The sequence below is a fragment of the Callorhinus ursinus genome, unplaced genomic scaffold (assembly GCF_003265705.2).
Source record: "Callorhinus ursinus isolate GAN/ISIS: 27379988/994484 unplaced genomic scaffold, GSC_fseal_2.0 scaffold38, whole genome shotgun sequence".
Taxonomy (NCBI): Eukaryota; Metazoa; Chordata; class Mammalia; order Carnivora; family Otariidae; genus Callorhinus; species Callorhinus ursinus.
The window spans coordinates 4433506-4453236 of NW_027397100.1; the positions used below are offsets into that span (position 1 = coordinate 4433506).

At 44.8% G+C, this 19731-nt stretch overlaps 1 protein-coding gene across 1 annotated transcript in view; it reads left to right on the forward strand.

The window, feature by feature from the left end:
• PTPRT (protein tyrosine phosphatase receptor type T) overlaps positions 1 to 19731 on the forward strand; it is a 1128529-nt gene that overhangs the window by 703314 nt on the left and 405484 nt on the right. Inside the window, exon 8 of the mRNA XM_073880268.1 lies at positions 5205 to 5501. Within this exon, the coding sequence (XP_073736369.1) occupies positions 5205 to 5501 (297 nt within the window). The remainder of the gene's footprint in view (positions 1 to 5204; positions 5502 to 19731) is intronic.

Below are 19731 nucleotides of genomic sequence, written 5' to 3' on the forward strand. Positions count from 1 at the left end.
TTGGACACATTTACATGGGGGACGTAAATTCAACAAACCAATCTCCACTGCACACACGAGGCTTTCCTGGCAATTTCCAACTTGTTTGCACCGACCCCAGTGTAAACCCAGGACTCTCTGTGCTACAGACAATTACCAGAGCAGAAGCTGGGTTTGGAGGCTGAGGTTTGAGGAGAGGGGTCAGACTAAAAGCATGAGTGCTTCCATGACACATTTTGAAAACTAGTTTTCATTTTGTGGATTTCAGGACACTCTTTTTGCTTGAATGCAAAAATAAATATGTTCACCATAAAGACTCTGTGACATTGTGGCTGGGACTAAACTGGGATTGTAGAGTCAAGGGTCCGAGCTCAGTTCCTAAGAACAGTCACCATCTGTTCATCACGGTTTAATAGACATGAACTGGCCCCTCGAAGGACCCTGCACCATGTGTTGGGGCTTGCTGGACAAACAGAATGTGGTCCCTGGCAGCCTGGGAGGAGTGACAGATAAATGAACAAGCAGTTCCTAGAAAGCGTGACAAATGCTGAGTGGGCTGGACACCTGTGCAGAGTGCCGTGGGAGCCCAGAGCTGAGGACTTGGCTGTGTGGCTCTGGGTCAGTCATGTCCCTTCGTTGGCCTTGATTTTCTATGCCAGAGAATTCTGTTCAGCATGCAAGTGCCTAGCCCAGAGTTACTATGTCATCAGTAGCCACTGTCTTTCCCTTTCTGGGGTGAGAGTTCTCAAACTTTCAAACACTTTCATCCACACCTGTCTAACCCACAGCTCTACCCGAAGTCTTGCCTTTTGCATAGGAACTGAGCCTTCCTTGATCTTCTTAATTTTTGTACTCTCGGAAACCCCCAGGGTCATGCCTCAAGGTTATCAGTAACACGTGGCCGTATTTCCCAAGTACCTTCGGCCTCTGGTCCCTGTGTTCTCAGGTGGTATTTCAGTGGCCCAAGGGAGGCATGCAGATCTCAGTCCTTTCTAGAATCCCCAGGAGGTCCAAACCCTTTTGTGTTATTTTGAGGACCCTGTTGAAGATCTCGGGGTCACACAGAGAACAGGCACACTGGGCTCCCGGCAACATTCTGCCACCTCGTTCGCCCTCATCTTCTCCTGTTCAATCCCAGCCGACAAGTGGATTCCTTTTTCTCTTCCTCTGAAGGCTGAGCACAACTGATCCCAGGGCCCTGGGGATGCATCTTATGCTCCAAATAAACTTCTTAAGGCATTTCTCCAAGAAAGGCCATTTTCTCTAAGAGGAATGCCCACTGTTAGACAGAGGCAATTTTCTCTCTCCCTTTACAGCTCATTTTATACTCATTAACAGCCCTCTGAGATTAGTGCAATAATTTCCACTTTATAGAAGAGGAAATGGAGGCTCAGAGATGAAGTGCCCTTGCCCAAGGTCGCACAGCTAGTGAGTGCCAGAGTCTGGCTTCAGGCTGCACTCCACCAGGCTCCACTGCTCCCTGTGGCCTGAGGACAGAGGCATGGGCTTCAGAGGAAGCAAGTAACATTCCCAGTGCCCTGACCTTCCCACTCTGGGAGGGAGTCTCTGCTCCGTGACGGGCTTGCACCATCCCTTCTCCTCTTGGAAAAGGTGCCTCTGCCTGCTACCTCCTTTAAGAAGAGCAGAAAGGTGTTTTGAGTGCACAGCTGCGCAGGTGAGCTGTGGGGGGAATTCTGGAGAAGCTGAGACCAGCAGTGGGAAGACAGGCCAGTGGTCAGCTGAGCACTAAGTGTGGTGGAGTCCCGCATCACCCTCTCCAGCGGACCACTGGCTCCTGAGGGGCAAGCATTTCTGCCTCAGTTCTCGGCCTCCTCCCAGCATCCTCTGCAGATGGCCACAGGTTCGTGCTGACTCCGTGCCCCGTGCTATCATGGCGCAGCGCAAACATGGGGGCACTGGACCCTGGGGGACTTAGATCTCAGCCGCGCACTCACAATGTGGCACCGCCCACAGAGCTCTGCCTTCCTCTCTGACGAGACTAGTGATGCTTTCCTCACAGATGGTGGTGAGGTCTACAAAACAGGCCATCTTTCCGTTGGCTTGATACTCCCTGGGGCCCTCCCGTGCATGTCTCTGGGCTGCATGCGGGCTCCTGGGATGAGCAGACAGCGCACCTGCTCTGACACACAGGGCTTACATTCTAGCGGCCAAGGCCAACTTTTGAAAAGCTGCCGACTGCAGAAAACGAATACATAAAGAAACAGTGAACAAGAGGAGAAAGAAAGAGCCACTGAGCTCTCCCCAGGGACTCAGCAAGGACATCTTCAGAGAGGAGACAAAGTGAACAGGAGTGAAAGCAGGAGAGGGTATGGCCCAGCTCCAGCAGGGTGGGGCAGGGTGGCAGGCAGAGCGCAGGAGAGGGGGTGGGAGAGGCCGGCTCCGCTTCCCTCTAGGGCATGCGCAGCACCTGCCCGGACTCTCTCCAGACCCCTCTGGTCAGGCATGGGTTCTGACTTTGCACACTAGGCATGTAATCAGGTAGATAGAAGTTCAAAAACTCCACTTTGCCACTTGCTGGTCTTGCTACTCTACACAAGTTCCTGGCCCTCTCTGGCCTCAGTTTATTCATCTGTAAAGTGGGGCTGGCAGTCCGTCCCTCCCTCACAGGGTCACAAGATGATGCAGTGATAGAACCCAACACCGTGCAGCTGGCTATCAACAGTGTTTTGTTTTTATTGTTTCATTTGTGCTTTGAGGGCACATTGGAAATCCCCCAGAAAATATTTAACATGGGCTTGGCACTTGTTAAGATGTTTAACACGATGGACAACTCTTGGATTTAAAAGGGTCTTACATGTTGCCATTCTCACTCTCTAAGGAGATGAGGTGAGAGAGCCTGAGGAGTGATGATCTTATTGGGGTGTGGCGTCCGTTTTGAAGGCACCCCCGGAGGAGGCGTGTCGTGAGGTCCTGAGCAGGGCTGGGAGAGTTCTGGTGTCTGGACCTGCTGAAAGGCTCCAGCTGGGCGAGGCCAGTGGAGAGGCGCAGACTTCCCAGGCAAGCGGCTTCTTGCTCTCCCTGGACTTGTACATTTGTCCTCATGCCGTCAGGACCAAACGGCCACACCACATCCTAACCTCTCCCCGCCCCCACTACAGGGACCACACTTTTCACCTTATCCTGTGTGGGCTCAGCACAATGCACCCTCAGCAAGAGCCTGTTCAATGTCACATTTTCAAAGTCACCCATTTGCTTTTGGAACGCTGGCTCTCTTTTACACAAAGGACCTGTGAACATGAATAACTGGGCTGTACAAGTGACCGTGAACTCCTCAGTCGATCCAGAGCCAGGCTGCTCGCTGACTCCAACAGCACGGGAGCAGGTCTGGGCTGGTTTGGCCAGGCTCCCTGACATTTCTGGGCATCCTGCTCAAAAGAAGACTGCTTGGAAGTGTGTTCCTTGGTAAGGCTCTGACACAGTTCACAGGATGTTTTTCCCTATAGGGGCAGGTCAGGGAACTCTGTTCGCATCAAGTCCCTCCCTCTTTCCTACTGCTACATTGGCACAGGGGCGGCCTTACCCCTAAATGCTCTTAGGCGACAGAATGCGAATGCCCCTAAATTCAAATACCCCCAAATGCTCTTAGGGTGATAGGATCCGTCATTTTGCATAAGGATGCTTCGCAGCACTGCCACTTAGAAGACTTTCAGAGTAGAGACAGCATATGAAACCTTATTTGTATCACTATTCCTATTGCTGCAAAAGAAAAACCATCATATATTTGAGTACTTACTAAGTTCAAGGTACAATTCTAACTGCTCTGCAAACAGCATTTCATTTAACCCCCCACTGGTGAGGTTAGTATTACTGTTATTCCCCGTTTTATAGGTGAAATAAAAGATGAACCCAAAGAAATGACAGAACTTGGTCAAGTCCAATAGGTAGTATAGAGGGAAAATACTGATTTAATCTTTAGCCTGTGCTTAAGTACTTCCAGCTAAAATAGTCAACACAAGAACTTATGGGGATGCTGATCACAAAAGAAGTTATGCTTCTATTATAAGAAATGCCTAAGCGGGGCACCTGAGTGGCTCATTCGGTGAGGCGGCTGCCTTCGGCTCAGGTCATGATCCCAGGGTCCTGGGATCAAGCCCCGCATCGGGGGAGAGCCTGCTTCTCCCTCTCCCTCTCTCTGCCGCTCTGCCTACTTGTGCTCTCTCTCTATCTCTGTTAAATAAATAAATAAAAATCTTAAAAAAAAAAAAAAAGAAATGCCTAAGCTTTACAGAATGACTTCACATGCGGGGATTGTGTGTGTGTGTGTGTGTTTGGTTTGTTATAATCTGTTTTGTACAAAAGCATCTATTTTATATGAAGTATAAACAGAAGATTGGTAGTAAAATAAGACAGCCAGTGTTATATATGGGGGTCTGGGACCACGTGGGAAAGGTTGGCACAGCAGTAGAGTGTGAAAGCATGACCATATCTGCTTTTAAAGATTGATTGATTTAGAGAAAGAGAGTATATGATCAGGGGCATGGGCGGGGACGGGGGGGGTCAGAGAATCACAAGCTGGCTCCACTCTGAGCACGGAGCCCAACGCAGGGCTCAATCTCACAGCCCTGAGATCATGAACTGAGCTGAAATCAAGAGTCAGATGCTTAACTGACTGAGCTGTGTTGTCAGTGGCAGGAGGGGAAATTGCAAGGTGTAGTCAGTGGCGCCTGTGACCGTGTGGACGGACCGAGCACTGCGTCCTGAGCCTGTGGCTGGAGTTGCAGCCTGTGCACCTCCGTGCCGTTAACGAGAGTGAGGGGGCTGATTTCCCAAGGGGAGAGGATGTGGCTGGATTAAATGTCAGGCAGGTCAGAACTCCAGCAACCATCTCAATTCGTATATCCCCGGAGTGTTGTGTGTGTGTGTGTTGGTGGTACTCAGGGTGGTTTCCCGGGGTACCCTGATGAACCTTTAAGAATTTAACAATTTTGCGTTTTTTTAATAGTTAACATTTACGTATGGCAAGTGATTCGGGTTTTCCCTTTATATAGTTAGGTTTTCTTTTAGATGCATGCATTTAAATAAGAAGAAAAGAGTTTGATTTACAGAAAAATGTGAATTAAATTGTATTCTCTGTGGCAATAGTCATGAAGGCTGTGGCTGAGCTAAGTTTGGAGGGCTGGTCCCCCCTGTTTTAGCAGAACACACCCCCCCCCCGCTTCCGGAAAGTCCTCAAAGCCCCCGTGTCTTGCGTGTGTGTCTTGCAGACCCCGTGCACGGCCCGCAGAATGTGGAGATTGTGGACATCCGCGCTCGGCAGCTGACCCTGCAGTGGGAACCGTTCGGCTACGCGGTGACCCGCTGTCACAGCTACAATCTCACCGTGCATTACCAGTACGTGTTCAACCAGCAGCAGTACGAGGCCGAAGAGGTCATTCAGACCTCTTCCCACTACACCCTGCGGGGCCTGCGCCCCTTCATGACCATCCGGCTGCGGCTGCTGCTGTCTAACCCCGAGGGCCGGATGGAGAGCGAGGAGCTGGTGGTGCAAACAGAGGAGGACGGTGAGTGGGGGCGGGGGGTGCTTCCTCGGGGTCAGGCCATGCTGAACCTGTCCCGGGGCCACACCCGTCAGTGATGCGGTTTTCTTTCTCCCTGCATCTTTAATGTCCTCCTCTGTAGCCGCCTCTTTGCCAGGGTCTTTAATGGACGGCACTGCAAAACTCCACGGGCCGCTATCCCCGTAGACGCAGACACGCCCTCAGATTTGCCCCTTCCACACCCCCCATCCCTCTTCTCACTTTATAGCCCCTCCTGTGTCCAGTGTTTAACCATACCAGGGCCTCCCAGACAGGCATTGTGTATTGTGTCGTTTAAGCACATTGAATCTGGGAGTCAGACCACTCCGGATTCTGCAGGAGTTAAAATTAAAAAAAAAAAAAAAAAAAAAAAAAGTAAATTAAGTAGCACAGGCATTGGATGCACCCAGAACCGAGTGCTCACCCGGATGTCCGACAGGCAGCTCAAAGTATCCAAAAATGAACCAGTCTCCCCTTCCATACTGATTGCTCGTTCTGTGTTCCTCATGTCAGTGAACTGCATCCAGTAGATCAAAATAAAGATCTGAAATGAGCCTGGAATCCTCCATTTCCTCTCCCCCCTCCCATCCCACACCCCACCCCCACAAGGTTCTGACGAGTGGGTTTCATTCAGTTTACCTCCCAGCATGGCTCTTACCATGGAGACTCCGACACTCCAGAGCCACGTGTAGCTCCTAGAACACATCATGTTTCCCACCCTCTGTCCTTGCCTGAGCTGTTTCTCCTACTGCTGTGGCCTCTCCCTTCATGTCTGTGAGACAAGCTCCATTCATCTTCAAGTCTTAGCTCACATGCTGCTTCTTCCAGGAAGCTTTCCCTGACTGCTCCAAGCCAACTTGGGTGTTCCCTCCCAGGCTCCCGCTGCATTTTCCAAGGAACTCCTTGGAAAGCAGTTATCTTATTTATGGGAGGACAGAACTTGCTGGTTCTAGGACTTACCTAGAAAACACTTTTCGATGGCTGTATTTCAGTTTTCCTTTCAGCCATGCTGTCACTGGCTTCATGGGGGCATCTTTAGTTATTTCTTTGGAATCAGACTGTGAGGTAGAGATTTGGGTGTACGTGATGGATGAAGGAAGTTTTCCCCAGGGAGCCTGGGAAGGGAGGTGGGGGCAGGACAAGGAAGGGCAGGAAGCCAAGGTGCAACTTCAGGCCATGTCCAGCAAAGGGGGCTGCGACCTGCTCTGCAGGAGAACTCTGCAGGGCAGGTCATGCATCAGTCTTGCCCCTGATCAGGGAAGGGAGCTGCCGGCATGGTTAGGGCTGGGATGCAGAGGGAGGATTGGGGGAGGAAATTCTCGGGAAGTGTTGGCTGCGCATGCAGACAAAAGGTGGAGGGGCACAGTGATGGTATAAAGGGTTGGGAAGGAATGGGCAGAGCACTGTCATTGTCAGCCATGTGAGGACCCTATCTCCACTTGACCTGGGTGGGCCTTAGAACCTCAAGGCAGAGCCTCTTCCGTGGCCATCCCACCTAGCACTCTTGTTTCACATAAGCAAGTTCACGGACCTGGAGTGATGGCCCCCGCTGGGGTCCAGACCCACATCCTCAGCTGCAAAGTCCCCTAAGGAGAAAGGGGAAAATGCGCCACCCTCTGCTCATCCTGTCCCCCAATTCGCCTTTCCCCAAATCCCATCTTACAGCTGGAACTTTTACACAACCCACCTACGTGGTGGACCCTTCGTGACCACCCTTTAAATTCATCATCGCAGTGACTCTGCAGGACATCGTCCCTGCAGACTCTGCTTTTCTAGATAGTAACTGCAGTGGAAACCCAGCCTCTGTCACCTTGGCCCCCCACCTTCCTGCCTTGCAGTGAACTTCTGTCCTCTGGCGGCACATTCCTCCTCTGGATCAGCCTCATCAGGCAACCCAAGTGCCTTGCTCCCTGTGAACCCATTCTCATCCGACCTCCAACAGAGGGGTGGGCATCCGATCCGGGCTTCACCTGCAGCCAGCCCTTTCCCTGGATGGCTCTGCCGTTTTCAGAGATGCACAACACCTCCTCCAGCAGGTACAAGGATGCGCTGCTACAGAAGGCGAGCTCTGGAGCTGCACACCTCCGACAAGCTACTTACCTGCTCCGTGCCTCCGTTTCCTTGCCTCTCACATGCAGATACAAATAGTGGCCATCTGATAGGTTGTTACGCTCACTAAAAGGAATGGTATATAAAGAATTTGGAATGCTGGCACCTGGCTGGCTCAGTCGATAGAGCATGTGACTCTTGATCTCAGGGTTGTAAGTTCGAGCCCCACGTTAGACATAGAAATTACTTAAAAATAAAATCTTAAAAAAAAATTGGAATGATGTCCAGCAGACTGTAGGTTTTCAGTGAATGTGGCTGCCACATTTGGATTAAATCACAGAAGAAAAAATGTCTTGACAAAGGACCCTATAGCACAAGCAACGCAGAAACCGGCAGCCTGCCCTAGGACACCTCTCCAGAGTTCTAGACGTGCACTCCAACGGGTTGGAGAAAATATAACCTAGACTCTCAAGGCGTAGTGATGTGGTCAGTGCCTGATCTGAGATGCAGAGGCAGGGCAGGAAGGCTGGTTCAGTGGCAGGGGGTTATTAGACAGGGGGGTGCCGCCACTGTTGAAACTCAGCGTGAAAACTCAGGAGTCCACGTGAATGCTAGGATTTGGTCCAGGAGCAGCTCTGAGTGTTTCCTCCAGGATGCTCTGTGTACCCTGGGCTGCTTTATGAGGATTACCTACATGTGCAACAACAAATCCCAAGTCCCATCTTTAAGCCATGCCTCAACCTCTCCCTTTCTCCTTCCTGTCACTGGGGGAGAGGGGGAAATCACAAAGCCTTTATCAGAATAACTCCAGAACAGCTATGCTTTGAGATTAAACTTTAATTAAAAACCATTAATAAAACATCAATTCCTACTTTGCAGAGACGTGTGGACGTTATCATATTAAAAACACCAACCTCCAAGACAGCGGTCCTCAGTCTCCCAGCTGTGCTGAGGGGAGACTGCCCAGGAGCACAGACCCCTCTCTGTGCTGGGATCAGGTTCCGTTCCTCCCAAGGAGGGAAGAGGCACCATTTCTGTTTGAGGGGAACTCATTCACCTAAGGACAGGCTGAGGAGGGATCATGGCTCCAGTGGATGATCTAAAACCCCCCTCAGGGAACCATGGAGCAGCCTCTCAGATTGAGCTGCCTGGATTCATGCTGCTTTTGTCTCTGCTCCAAAATTGTCTTCGGGGAAATTTGTAGAATTGGTAATTTCAGTGTCCCAGTGCTTTTGAGGGCTTACAGAGTAATCCACCACTGGCGAAAGAAGCTCATGGCCCCTGAGCCCCATTGCATCAGTTGGGAAGCAGCTAAGAGACTAAGTGGGTTCTTTATTTTTCCTTTTTGTCACAGATGACTCAGAGAAAACTGTGGCTTACTTATTTAGTGCTTCCTTCTCTGCCTTTCCCCAGACCACAGTCACAATTATGAAATGGAACCGTATGAGACCTCGAGCCATAAAACAGTGTTGATGATGGTCTCACTTTGGCTGCCACTTTGGTTTACCGAGCGCCGACCCCGTGCTAGGCACTACTAGGCGCATTAGGTACCCAGGATTTTCTTGTGAAATGTTTCCAAGCTGTAGAAAAATTTGAGAGTAGTGCAAAGAAGACATGTGAACCCTTGGCCTAGATTCACCGTTGGTGAACACCGTGCTCGATTTTCTTACTCATATATACGTATGGTATGTCTGAAATGGAGATATCACATATAAAAATACATGTAATATTTTTAAGTCTTTAAAAGTAAATTGCAGAAATCCCAACATCTGATCTCTCAACTCTTTGAGGGTGTATGTTACTTAAGGGTAAGGACGTTCTCCTGCACAGCCATGATACTATAGAACATCTAAGAAACTTAGTATTACTTGAAAAATAATCAGGTAGACAATCCACGTTCACATTTCCAATCATGTTAAGCGTGATTGTTAGGTGACAAAACCAGAAAACAAGACATTTTTGGCAAAAATACCACATGGGTTGGTGATGTGTGTTTTTCACTGTGGCATATCTAGAGTTACATAATGTCAGAGAGCCCCTGACATACTGCCTTTGGTCACTTAGATTTAAGTCCCTCTGCTGTAAATACAGTCCTTTTCCCTTTGGAGATCAGCTTGTCGGTGCAGTGGTGCTTTGAGGCCTGGTGAGTTCCTGATTCCCCCACGAACTTCTCACCCAGTGCTTTTAGCTTCCTTGAAAATCCTCACCTGAATCGGTTACTACACTGGTATTTATAAAAGGGTGAATTTTATTTTGTTATTTTTTAAAGATTTTAGCTGTTTGAGAGAGAGACAGACAGAGATAGTGACAGAGAGCGAGAGTGGGGAGGAGAGGGAGAAGCAGGCTCCCCGCGGAGCAAGGAGCCCAGTGCAGGGCTCGATCCCAGGACCCTGAGATCATGACCTGAGCCGAAGGCAGACGCTTCACCGACTGAGCCACCCAGACACCTAAAAGGGTGAATTTCAAATCTGTCCTTCCCTCTACATGTACTACTTAGCATTCTTCTTTATAGAAGGGTTTTCTCTCCCCAGCCCCTTCCCAACATTTTTAGTATTCCTGTTGATTCATAGATCATTTGTTTTTGGCTCCTTGTATTAAAATCCAGTACTATTTATAATTCTCTTCAGTGCTCGCATTCTCTCATCTGTGGCTAGTGGGTTGGCCCCTAGGTTCTTTTGACATGTTATCATTAGTCTTCCTTGCTTCTGCCATAACAAAATATTCTAGACGACCCTTGTAATATCTCTGACCCAGACCTGAAGTCGACCACTTATCTAAGGATTCCTGGTTGCTTTCAGTGGGGAGTGGGATTTTGGCATTAAGATATACATCTTAGCTTGATCCAGTGGGGTGTTACTGCCTCTAGACTCTTCAAGTAGGTAGAATGGAGGGATGTAATTTATCTGTTTTAAATCATAAGGTTGTACTGATTCAAATCACCTCTTACCCTCATTCTGTACATAGATCTCCTTCCTCCCACTGTGAGAACCCTGGTTCTCACCATCCACACATTTCTTCATTTGCTCCATCCCACAATGCATATAAAATAGTTTCAGAATTACAATACCAATCCCCCCAAAAAACAGGAAAGCTAGTATGTTAAGTTAAAGATTTTCTTTTTACTTTCTCCCTCTGGAAGCAGCCAAAACACCATGTTCAAAGGCTTAGTCTTTTATCTGTGCGGTTTTATTATTGACTTGATGCCCAGTTAGGTTTGTTTGTTTGTTTTAAGGTTTGCCTTCCCCCTCCCCATCCTTTTGATTTAATTTTATTGTTTTTAAAATCAAAACAGTTGCATGGTTCAAAAGTCAAAACTACATAAAAAAAAAAGTACGCTCAGAGGTAGTACCACCAGCTCTGTCTCTCATACTGTCCCTGTCCACACCCGGAAGGTCACCATTTTTATTCATTTCAGATACTATTTTTCCTCTAGTTCATTTTACAAAAAAGGTAAAAGTCATTTCTCTTTTTCTTGTTTTTATATAAAAGACAGCACAAAAGATATACTCCACATCACATGTCTTTGTTCACATAATATACTTTGGAAATCACTCCATATCGGTGTGTACAGATTTGTATCATTCTTTCCGATAGCTGCATGAGACATATTATGTGGATATGCCATGGTTTATTCACACAGGGTGCTGTGGATCCTGAGGTTGTGCTCATTACTTGCTATGACAAATAATCCTGTACCGAATAGCCTCATGCTTACGTGGCTTGGTATTTGTGCAGTTGTATTTTCAATGTAAATTCCTACAAGTGGGATTGCTGGGATCAAAAGAGAAACAAACATGCAGTTTTCTTAGATGTCGACACTCATTTTACATTTTCCTTTTTTTTTTTTAAAGATTTTATTTATTTGAGAGAGAGAGAGAGCAAGAGCACGAGCAGAGAGGAGAGGGAGAAGCAGGCTCCCCACTGAGCAGGGAGCCCGATGCAGGGCTTGATCCCAGGACCCTGGGATAATGACCTGAGCCAAAGGCAGACGCTTAACCGACTGAGCCACCCAGGCACTCTCATTTTACATTTTCACTAGCAATGTAAATTCCTTCATCTTAACACCAAATATAAGAAAGCAAACAGTATTATTTTTCCTATTTTACAATAAGGAATTTTAAGCTCCCATATAATTTATAGTAAATATATAAAATATAATTGATTATAATTAATAATATGTGCAGAATATAGTAATACAATTGATATGTAATATGATTAGTGATGTATAATACATATGTTACTTAATACGGTAAATGGACTTGCATTGTAGGGAAGACTGAAGTGTCTCAGGAGTGCGTGCCTGTATTTTGTGTGCATTTCTAGAAGTCTCAGTATCTGGTTCCTCAGCTGATAGGAAGCTAGAAGGAGGCTGCATGTTGCTAGGGACAGGTGTGTATATAGTAACAAGACACAGCACACGAAATCTAGAAAAGAGGCAAGTGAGAGGAAAAGTATAAAAGGCAGTAAATAACAAGGCAACAGTCCACAGTCATTTGGTGGAAGGATAAAAAGCTTTACACAGCTTAGCAGGTCCTGAAAGCATCGTTTAACTAGAGCCCAGTACATTTTTAAGGTTTACAAAGATGACCTTGAGATATTATAAAAGGTAAGGAGAACTGCAGTTGTGGTTTTTGAATGCTTGTGGTGACCGAGGCATTGTGCTGATGTCCTTCATTCTTGCAGTGAGTCACCAAATCCTGCAATGTTGGTGCTTTTATATGGTTTTGGGGAAGAGAACTCTGAGGCTCAGAGAGTTCAAGGAACCTGTCCCAGGCTTCCAAGCAACAAGTGGCAGAGCCAGTTAATAGATCCTGAAATCTTGTCCATGATTTCTTTCCCCTGACCATCTCTATTAGATAATCCTATAACCTACCAAACCTCCCCAACACTGTCTGTGCTTTATGTTTTCTATGGCATTCATCATCATCTGAAATACTGTGTGTGCATGTGTGTGTACATATGTACATATATACACACACACACATGTTTATTATCTGCCAAGCACATAGTAGGTGCTCATTAACTGTTTGGTGAGTGAATGACTATCTGATATCAAAGTCCATGCCTCTTCCCAGTATCTCAGGGCCCTGTTTATATGCACTGTTTAAGAAGGGGAGGATAGGTGGAAGGTAGCTATCTATACTCAGAACCAACTCATTCTGGCTTGCTGGAGCTGCTCATTAGCCTCTCTTCCCACCTCTTAGTTATGTGATACCATATTCATTGCTCAAAATTGTCATATTGGCGACTTTACACTGTGGATACTGGCAGACATGTTGGTGTTTTGTTTTTCCTGGAAAGTTGGTTGTGAAACATTTACTAATACACCCCTGCAAAGTTCCATTAAAAAGATATATTTATGGGACGCCTGGGTGGCTCAGTCAGTTAAGCATCTGACTCCTGATTTCTGCTCAGGTCATGGTCTCAGGGTTGTGGGATCAAGCCCCTGTTTAAGATTCTCTATTCCCTCACCCCCCAAACCCCTGCTAAATGCCTTGCATGTACTCTCTCTCTCCAAAAAAAAAAAGTATTTGACATCTTAAAATGTAAAAATTTATCCAGAAAAAAAAAATCTTTCCTTCAGCAAGACTGGGAATCTGTCTTGTCTCCATCAGACACACTTACAGATTCTGGTGACCTTCAAACCATTTTCGAATTATTTTGATTTTTTCTTAAGTTAGTTCTGAGTCTGTTTATAATGAACCAACCAGCCAACAAATATGGCCCCTGGAATGGAGAGGCCAAAAAAAAAAGACCTAGACAAAAGAAACAGGATGGGAACTTCTGTTGACTCTGTGGGGCTCTGTGCTTTCAACATGAGCTGACTGACTGCTCTACTGCCCACAGGGTTCACCACTACCAGCCCCACTTCCCAGATATGGAAATGGGAAGAAGAAAGGAAAACAGGAAAGGAGAAACCTTCCCTTGATTACACTCTGTCCCCCTTTATGTTGAAATGAAAATTTCCTTTAAATTACCACCTGACTTTTAGGCACAAGAAAACATCTGGTTTAATTACAGTGAATTTACATGAACCTACTAACAAGAAGCACAGTTAAAATTAGCAATTTTAGTGCGCCTTTTTTTTCTTAAGGGAATGAAATTATAAAGTAATTAACCTTTGTTGTAGAACTCTGTCAGAAGGATGGAAAGTTCTGTGCTGTTAGATACAAGAAGAAATGAAATTGTGGGAAGGGAATATGTGGACTCATTAAAGAATTATAAAGAAAAAAAAAGACTAAAGTAACACAGAATTAGAAGATAAGATGAAAGTGGAATCTTTCTGGGTCTTTTCACAATGGGGGTCGGGGAGGACCCAGTTGAATCAAAACAAAGTAAGTCTGCTTCGTTGGAAGGACATCTTGACCTTTGGAGCAGTAGTGTGGTGTGGCCAAAAGAGCCTTGGTCCCTGGCTGAGATGACCTGGCTTTGCTACTCAGAGGTGGTGACACTGTTTTTCAGCCTTTCTGAACCCACATCCACTAGAATATGGAAAAAAGGGCCGATTCAGAAAATACTTTGGAGTCAGAAGGATGCAGGCTCCATTCAGGCTCCATTCACTACGTTGTTATGCAGCCTTAGTTACTTGCATACTTGGCACTGCAGTGTCTTCATCTGTGAAATGGGGTGATAATACCACCAACCCCTTTAGAGTGTTCTACGTGAAAGTCTGTATGGAAAGCCCTCAACTTACTCTCTGCCAAGAGGACACACTCAGTGGTGTGTGGCCAATATCAGACATGGAATGCAGATTTTAATCAAAGGAATGTAACTAGAGAGAAACCAAAGCAAGGATCTTTGTAAAATTTCTGTTAATCATGGGCAAGGGGCCATTTTAGAATAACTTATAATACCTCTGTAACCTCGACCTCAACTATCTCACTCCGACTGTAGGAATGAGTGTGTGTGCCAGGGTTCCAATAAAATTTTATTTATAAAACAAGCAGCTGGTTGCATTTGGCTGTAGCCGTGGTTTGCTGACCCTTGATCTGCACTGATTCCCACTAATTATATCCTCTTAATATCTTGACTTTACAATCCAATGATATACTAATGGTTTCCCCAATTGGTGTCTCCGGGCTGGACCTCTCCCCTGCCCTCCAGAGTCATTTATCCAACTGCCTATTCAGCCTGTCCAGCTGGATTGCTAATCGGTCTCTGGATTAAACACGTCCAGAACTGACCTCCTGATCATCCCTCACCCATCACCAAACTCATTCTTCCCACAGTCTTCTCCATCTCCGTTAATGCCAACTGCCTTTTTATTAGTGGCTTGAGTCAAAAACCTTGATTGCTCACTTTTATCACACCCAAGGCCCTGAATACCTTTCAACGTGGATTGTCTGTGGTTGGCACCCCTTTGCTTTGGACGAAGCAGCAGCCCTGTCCACCTCCCACATCCCATCCATCAGCACATTCTGTTGGCTTATCCTTCAGTCAATAGCATGACCTCAACCATTGCTTACAGCCTCTACTCCTCGCTCTTTGGTCCAAGCCACTGTGATGTCCCACCTGGATTATAGCGGTACTCTCTTAAATGCTCACTCAGCTTCAGCTCTGGCCCCTACACTCCTCTCAGCACAGCAGGCAGGATGATCTTGTTAAACCGTGAGGCAAATCATATCATCATCCCTCTGCTCAGAACCTTCCAATGGTTTCTCACGTCATTGAGATGAAAAAACCCTAGTCTTTACATTGGCTCTCGGGGCCCCACGTGGCCACAACTACTGGCTGCCTCTCTGGTCTCATCTCCTTCTGCCTCCGCCTTACTACACAGATCCAGTTGTTGTTCTGCTCAGCTATCCCAGCTGGGTTCATCCCTCAGCACCTTTTCACAGGCCATTTCTGCAGGCTAGAATGATCCTCCCTCAAATAAACAGGGCTGATTCCTACACCTGTTTCAAGTCAGTATCACTTTTCAGGGGGCATTGTCCTTGACCTTTCTCTGAACAACTGGAAGCCTCAGGCACCACACTCTGTCCCTCTTCTCTGCTTCATGTCTCTCATTAGCATTTATCATTGGACATACTTTGTATTTCACTATACATTTTATTATCTGTCTTCTCTCACTAGAATGCACATGGAGGAGGCCACTTTTTTGTTTTGTTTACTGCATATTTTCAAGCACCCAGAACAGTGTCAGATAGAGAATAGGCATGCAGTAAATAAGTTATTGAATGACTGAATCTCGAGTCTTCAGATTTTATCTAAAAATAGATTTTAGAATTATTTACCTTAGAAATGAGAAGATGCTTGTAGAAAGCTATTTAATATACTCAGTAAGCTATGGGAAGGATGGCTTTTATGATGAGCAGTATAACACCATTCAGAAAGAACAGAGGCAAGAACACCAAGGAAAATAGGAATAATCCTGATTCTGCAGAAAAGCAAATTGGTGTATCTCCAGGCTACACTAGAGCAGTTCTCCGAGAATGTGATGGGACCAGGGAGAGGAGCAAACACAGAGTAACACTACCTTTGTTCCAGGCACTTTGCTCAGCATTTCACATGTACTGATAGATTGAATCACTACAACATTTATGAAGTAGGGACTATTTTTATCCCCCACTTTAAAGGAAACTGAGGCACAAAGAGGTTAAGCAACTTGCTCCAGGTTATACAGCAAGAGATGGCAAGAACAGGACTCACACCCAGGCAGTCTGGCTCAGCCTATGATCTTAGTCACCATGCAGTGCTGCCTTTTGGGTCAATAGGACAAAAGTGTGAGTTTCCATTCAAGGTGGTGATCTGATTCTTAAACTACCTTCCCAATGAAATAAGAGAAGAAGACCTCTAAACCTGCCCTGGGAACTAGAAGAGGATGCCTCCCCCAGGCCAGAAGGAAGGAATGCAACGCAGTGTTGAAGAACGGGAACCTACATGGGAAAAAGATGACTGAGCTGTAACTTCATTGAAAGAAACCCCTTCCTCGCCCTGGGGGCCCAAGAGGAAAGGCTTCCAAGGCCAACTGCATGAATACCCTCAAACTCTGACTGACCATGGCTGAAGGCAAGGGTGAGCTTATAGCTTGGCGTGGACGGAGTGAGGGTTTGGAGAGCAGGAGATGACATCTTTATATGTCAGTCCATAGTGCAGAGAATGAGAGCTCTCTCTCTCTTTAAGCCTGCATATGGTAAATAAGGAAAAGAAAGGGATTTAATGAAAGGCTAGCTTTGGGAAGAGATGCTCCAGTTAGAGATGGGGGCAGTGTTCCAAGTGACTTAAGGCTGCCTTAAAGATATCAAAACAGTTCTCTCTTCTGACAAGAAGCTTCCTGCCACCTGGTTATTTTCCTTCTCAAACCTTCCCCATCCCACCCTTAATCACATAGACCTCTTATCTGGCCAAGTAATAGATGGGTGTATCTAAATTCTTCCCTTTCCCTCTGGGTTAGAAATAATTGAAACAGGGACTCCTATAATCACTAGCAGCACACATCTCGACCCACCAAACTAAACCATCTCGTTCTACCTTTTTTAAGGCTGCATAAGGAAAGATTATCGGGTAGATGAAAACGTGCTTTCATTCTTATTAAAGGGGACTAACCTGATAATGCAAAGCAAATGTCCCCTGAGCATTATATCAAGAAGCAAGATTTAAAAACAGAGTAAAATAGTAATCCACATTCTCACCAGAATATATAAATAAGTGCTGGAGTAGAATGTGTACATGGAATGGAAGTCAATAATGTAAAGAGGTTAGTTCTCCCAGATTGATCTTTGTAAAAGAGTTTAGCACTATTTACTGTATTATGATTTTTATTTAATAATAAACCCTATAGTGCTTAGGGATGTATATTTAGGAAATAAAAATTATAATGAAAAGCAAGATTCATTATTATTAGGAAGTTAAGGTTACCTTTTGAGGGCATAAAATTGATTATTCATAAGTTAATGAGATGTATATTTGTTTTATACACTTGTGTAATGCTTACTTCACAAAAGGATAAAATACCTTTAATACTAAATACCCTTTTATACCTATAAATTTTACCACTTATGGGATATGGAAAAATTATTGGAAAAATATAAACTTCAGAACTTCACTCAGCACACACACAAAAAAGACTTATATAATTTCACAGCAAATGGAGAAATAGAATCAGTAGTTTAATAAGCTTTTCCAAGAAAGAAAATACCAGTTCTGAATGGTCTTACAAGTACAATCACACACTCAAGGCAGCGGTATCTCCAGTTTTACACATACACCTTCAAAGAGCAAAAAAATAAGTAATACTTGACTTTTCATTTTATGACATTAGTGTAATTTTGATACCAAAACCAGACAAGCTTATTATAATAAGAAGAAAAATTAAATGCGCGTACCCCAAACAGAATATTAGCAGACAATCCATTGCTGTATACAACTAGGAAAATATTATTTTAGAAAATCAATATTGGTTCAACATTAGTAGATCCATTAATGTAATTCACTACATTAACTAAAAGAGGGACAAAAATGTATCATTACTATACTAGACACAGAAACCCATCAGTTAAAGCTCAGCATGATTTAAAAAATATACATATTCTTGTATACCAGGAATAAAAAAGACCTTCTTATCCTGATAAAGGAAAACTAAGAAACCTACAAACATCATAGTCAATGATAAAATAATAAAATCATTTCCTTTAACATTGGAAAGCACACAGATACTTATCATTATCTCCACTAAATATCATATTGATGGCTGTGGTTGAAGACAGGAAAATTAAATAGAGTTAAAAGATTGGAAAAGAACAAAACTATTATCAACTGCAATGCTATGACTATTTACACAGATAACCCAAAGAAATTTGTACACAAATTATTAGAATGAAGAAGAGAATGTAACATGCTTGACAAAAGTTGGCATTTAAAAGCCAATTGCATTTCTAATCACCCAATAAGTATGTGGTATGTTTTTAAAGATACTACTTACAATAGCAATAAATATAGGATATTTAGGAATGAACCTAATGTAAGATTTCAAGATGTAGAGTATATATAAATGTGGTATAAAGAACTGAAAGAGATTTAAAAAGACCTGAATGAGAGAGATGCCATGTTTATGGGTGGGAAAACTCAGTATTATCAAGACATGGTATGGAAAGACATAAATTATTTAAATTTGATCTATAATTCATGCAATTCCAGTACAGAAACAAGACATTTTTCAAATATGTACAAGGTCATCCTAAAATGTATATGCCAGAGAAAAGGCAAGAATATCTAAGAGAGGGGTGCCTGGGTGGCTCAGTCGATTAAGTGTCTGCCTTCAGCTCAGTTCATGATCTCGGGGTCCTGGGATCCAGCCACATGTCCAGCACCCTGCTCAGCGGAGAGCCTGCTTCTTCCTCTGCCTGCTGTTCCCCCTGCTTGTGCTCAGTCTCTGTCTTTCTTTCTCTCTGACAAATAAATAAATAAAATCTTAAAAAGAAAAAGAATAACGAAGAGAGTTCTGAACACGAAGTACAAAGTTACAGGCCTTGCTCCACCAGATATCAAGACTCACAAATCTTTGTTTCTTAGGATGATGTGGTATTGATAGCGGGATAGTCTAATAGAACAAATGAACAAAACAGAACCTAGAAATAGACCCATATGTATGAGGAAATGTGATGGAAGGCAAAGGTAGCATGGAGATCAGTTGAGTAAATAAATTTTTCTTTTTTGTTAAGTGGTGGTAGAATAGGGAGAAGAATTGAAATTGGATCCCTGCCTCACACTGTATGTGAAAACACAATTACAAATGAGTTGAAGACATTTTACAAACATCATAACTTTAAAATTATTTGAAGATAATTTAAGAAAATATTCCTATGACCTAAGAGAAAGTATTTCTTAAATAAGATTCTTTTGTTAGAGTTTATTTTTGCTTGGGTTTATCTGACCTTGGGATAATGATTCAAATGCAAGTAGTTGATTTAGGAAGTGGTCTGGGACACCCTGGTAATGAAGAGTGGAACAGAAGGGAAGGAAGCCAATACTGGTGTGTTATCAAAAAAATTACCTCGTGAGGGTGCCTGGGTGGTTCAGTTGGTTAAGTGATTGCTTTCGGCTCAGGTCATGATCCTGGAGTCCCGGGATGGAGTCCCACATCGGGCTCCCTGCTCAGCAGGGAGTCTGCTTCTCCCTCTGACCCTCTTCCTTCTCATGCTCTCTATCTCTCATTCTCTCTCTCTCA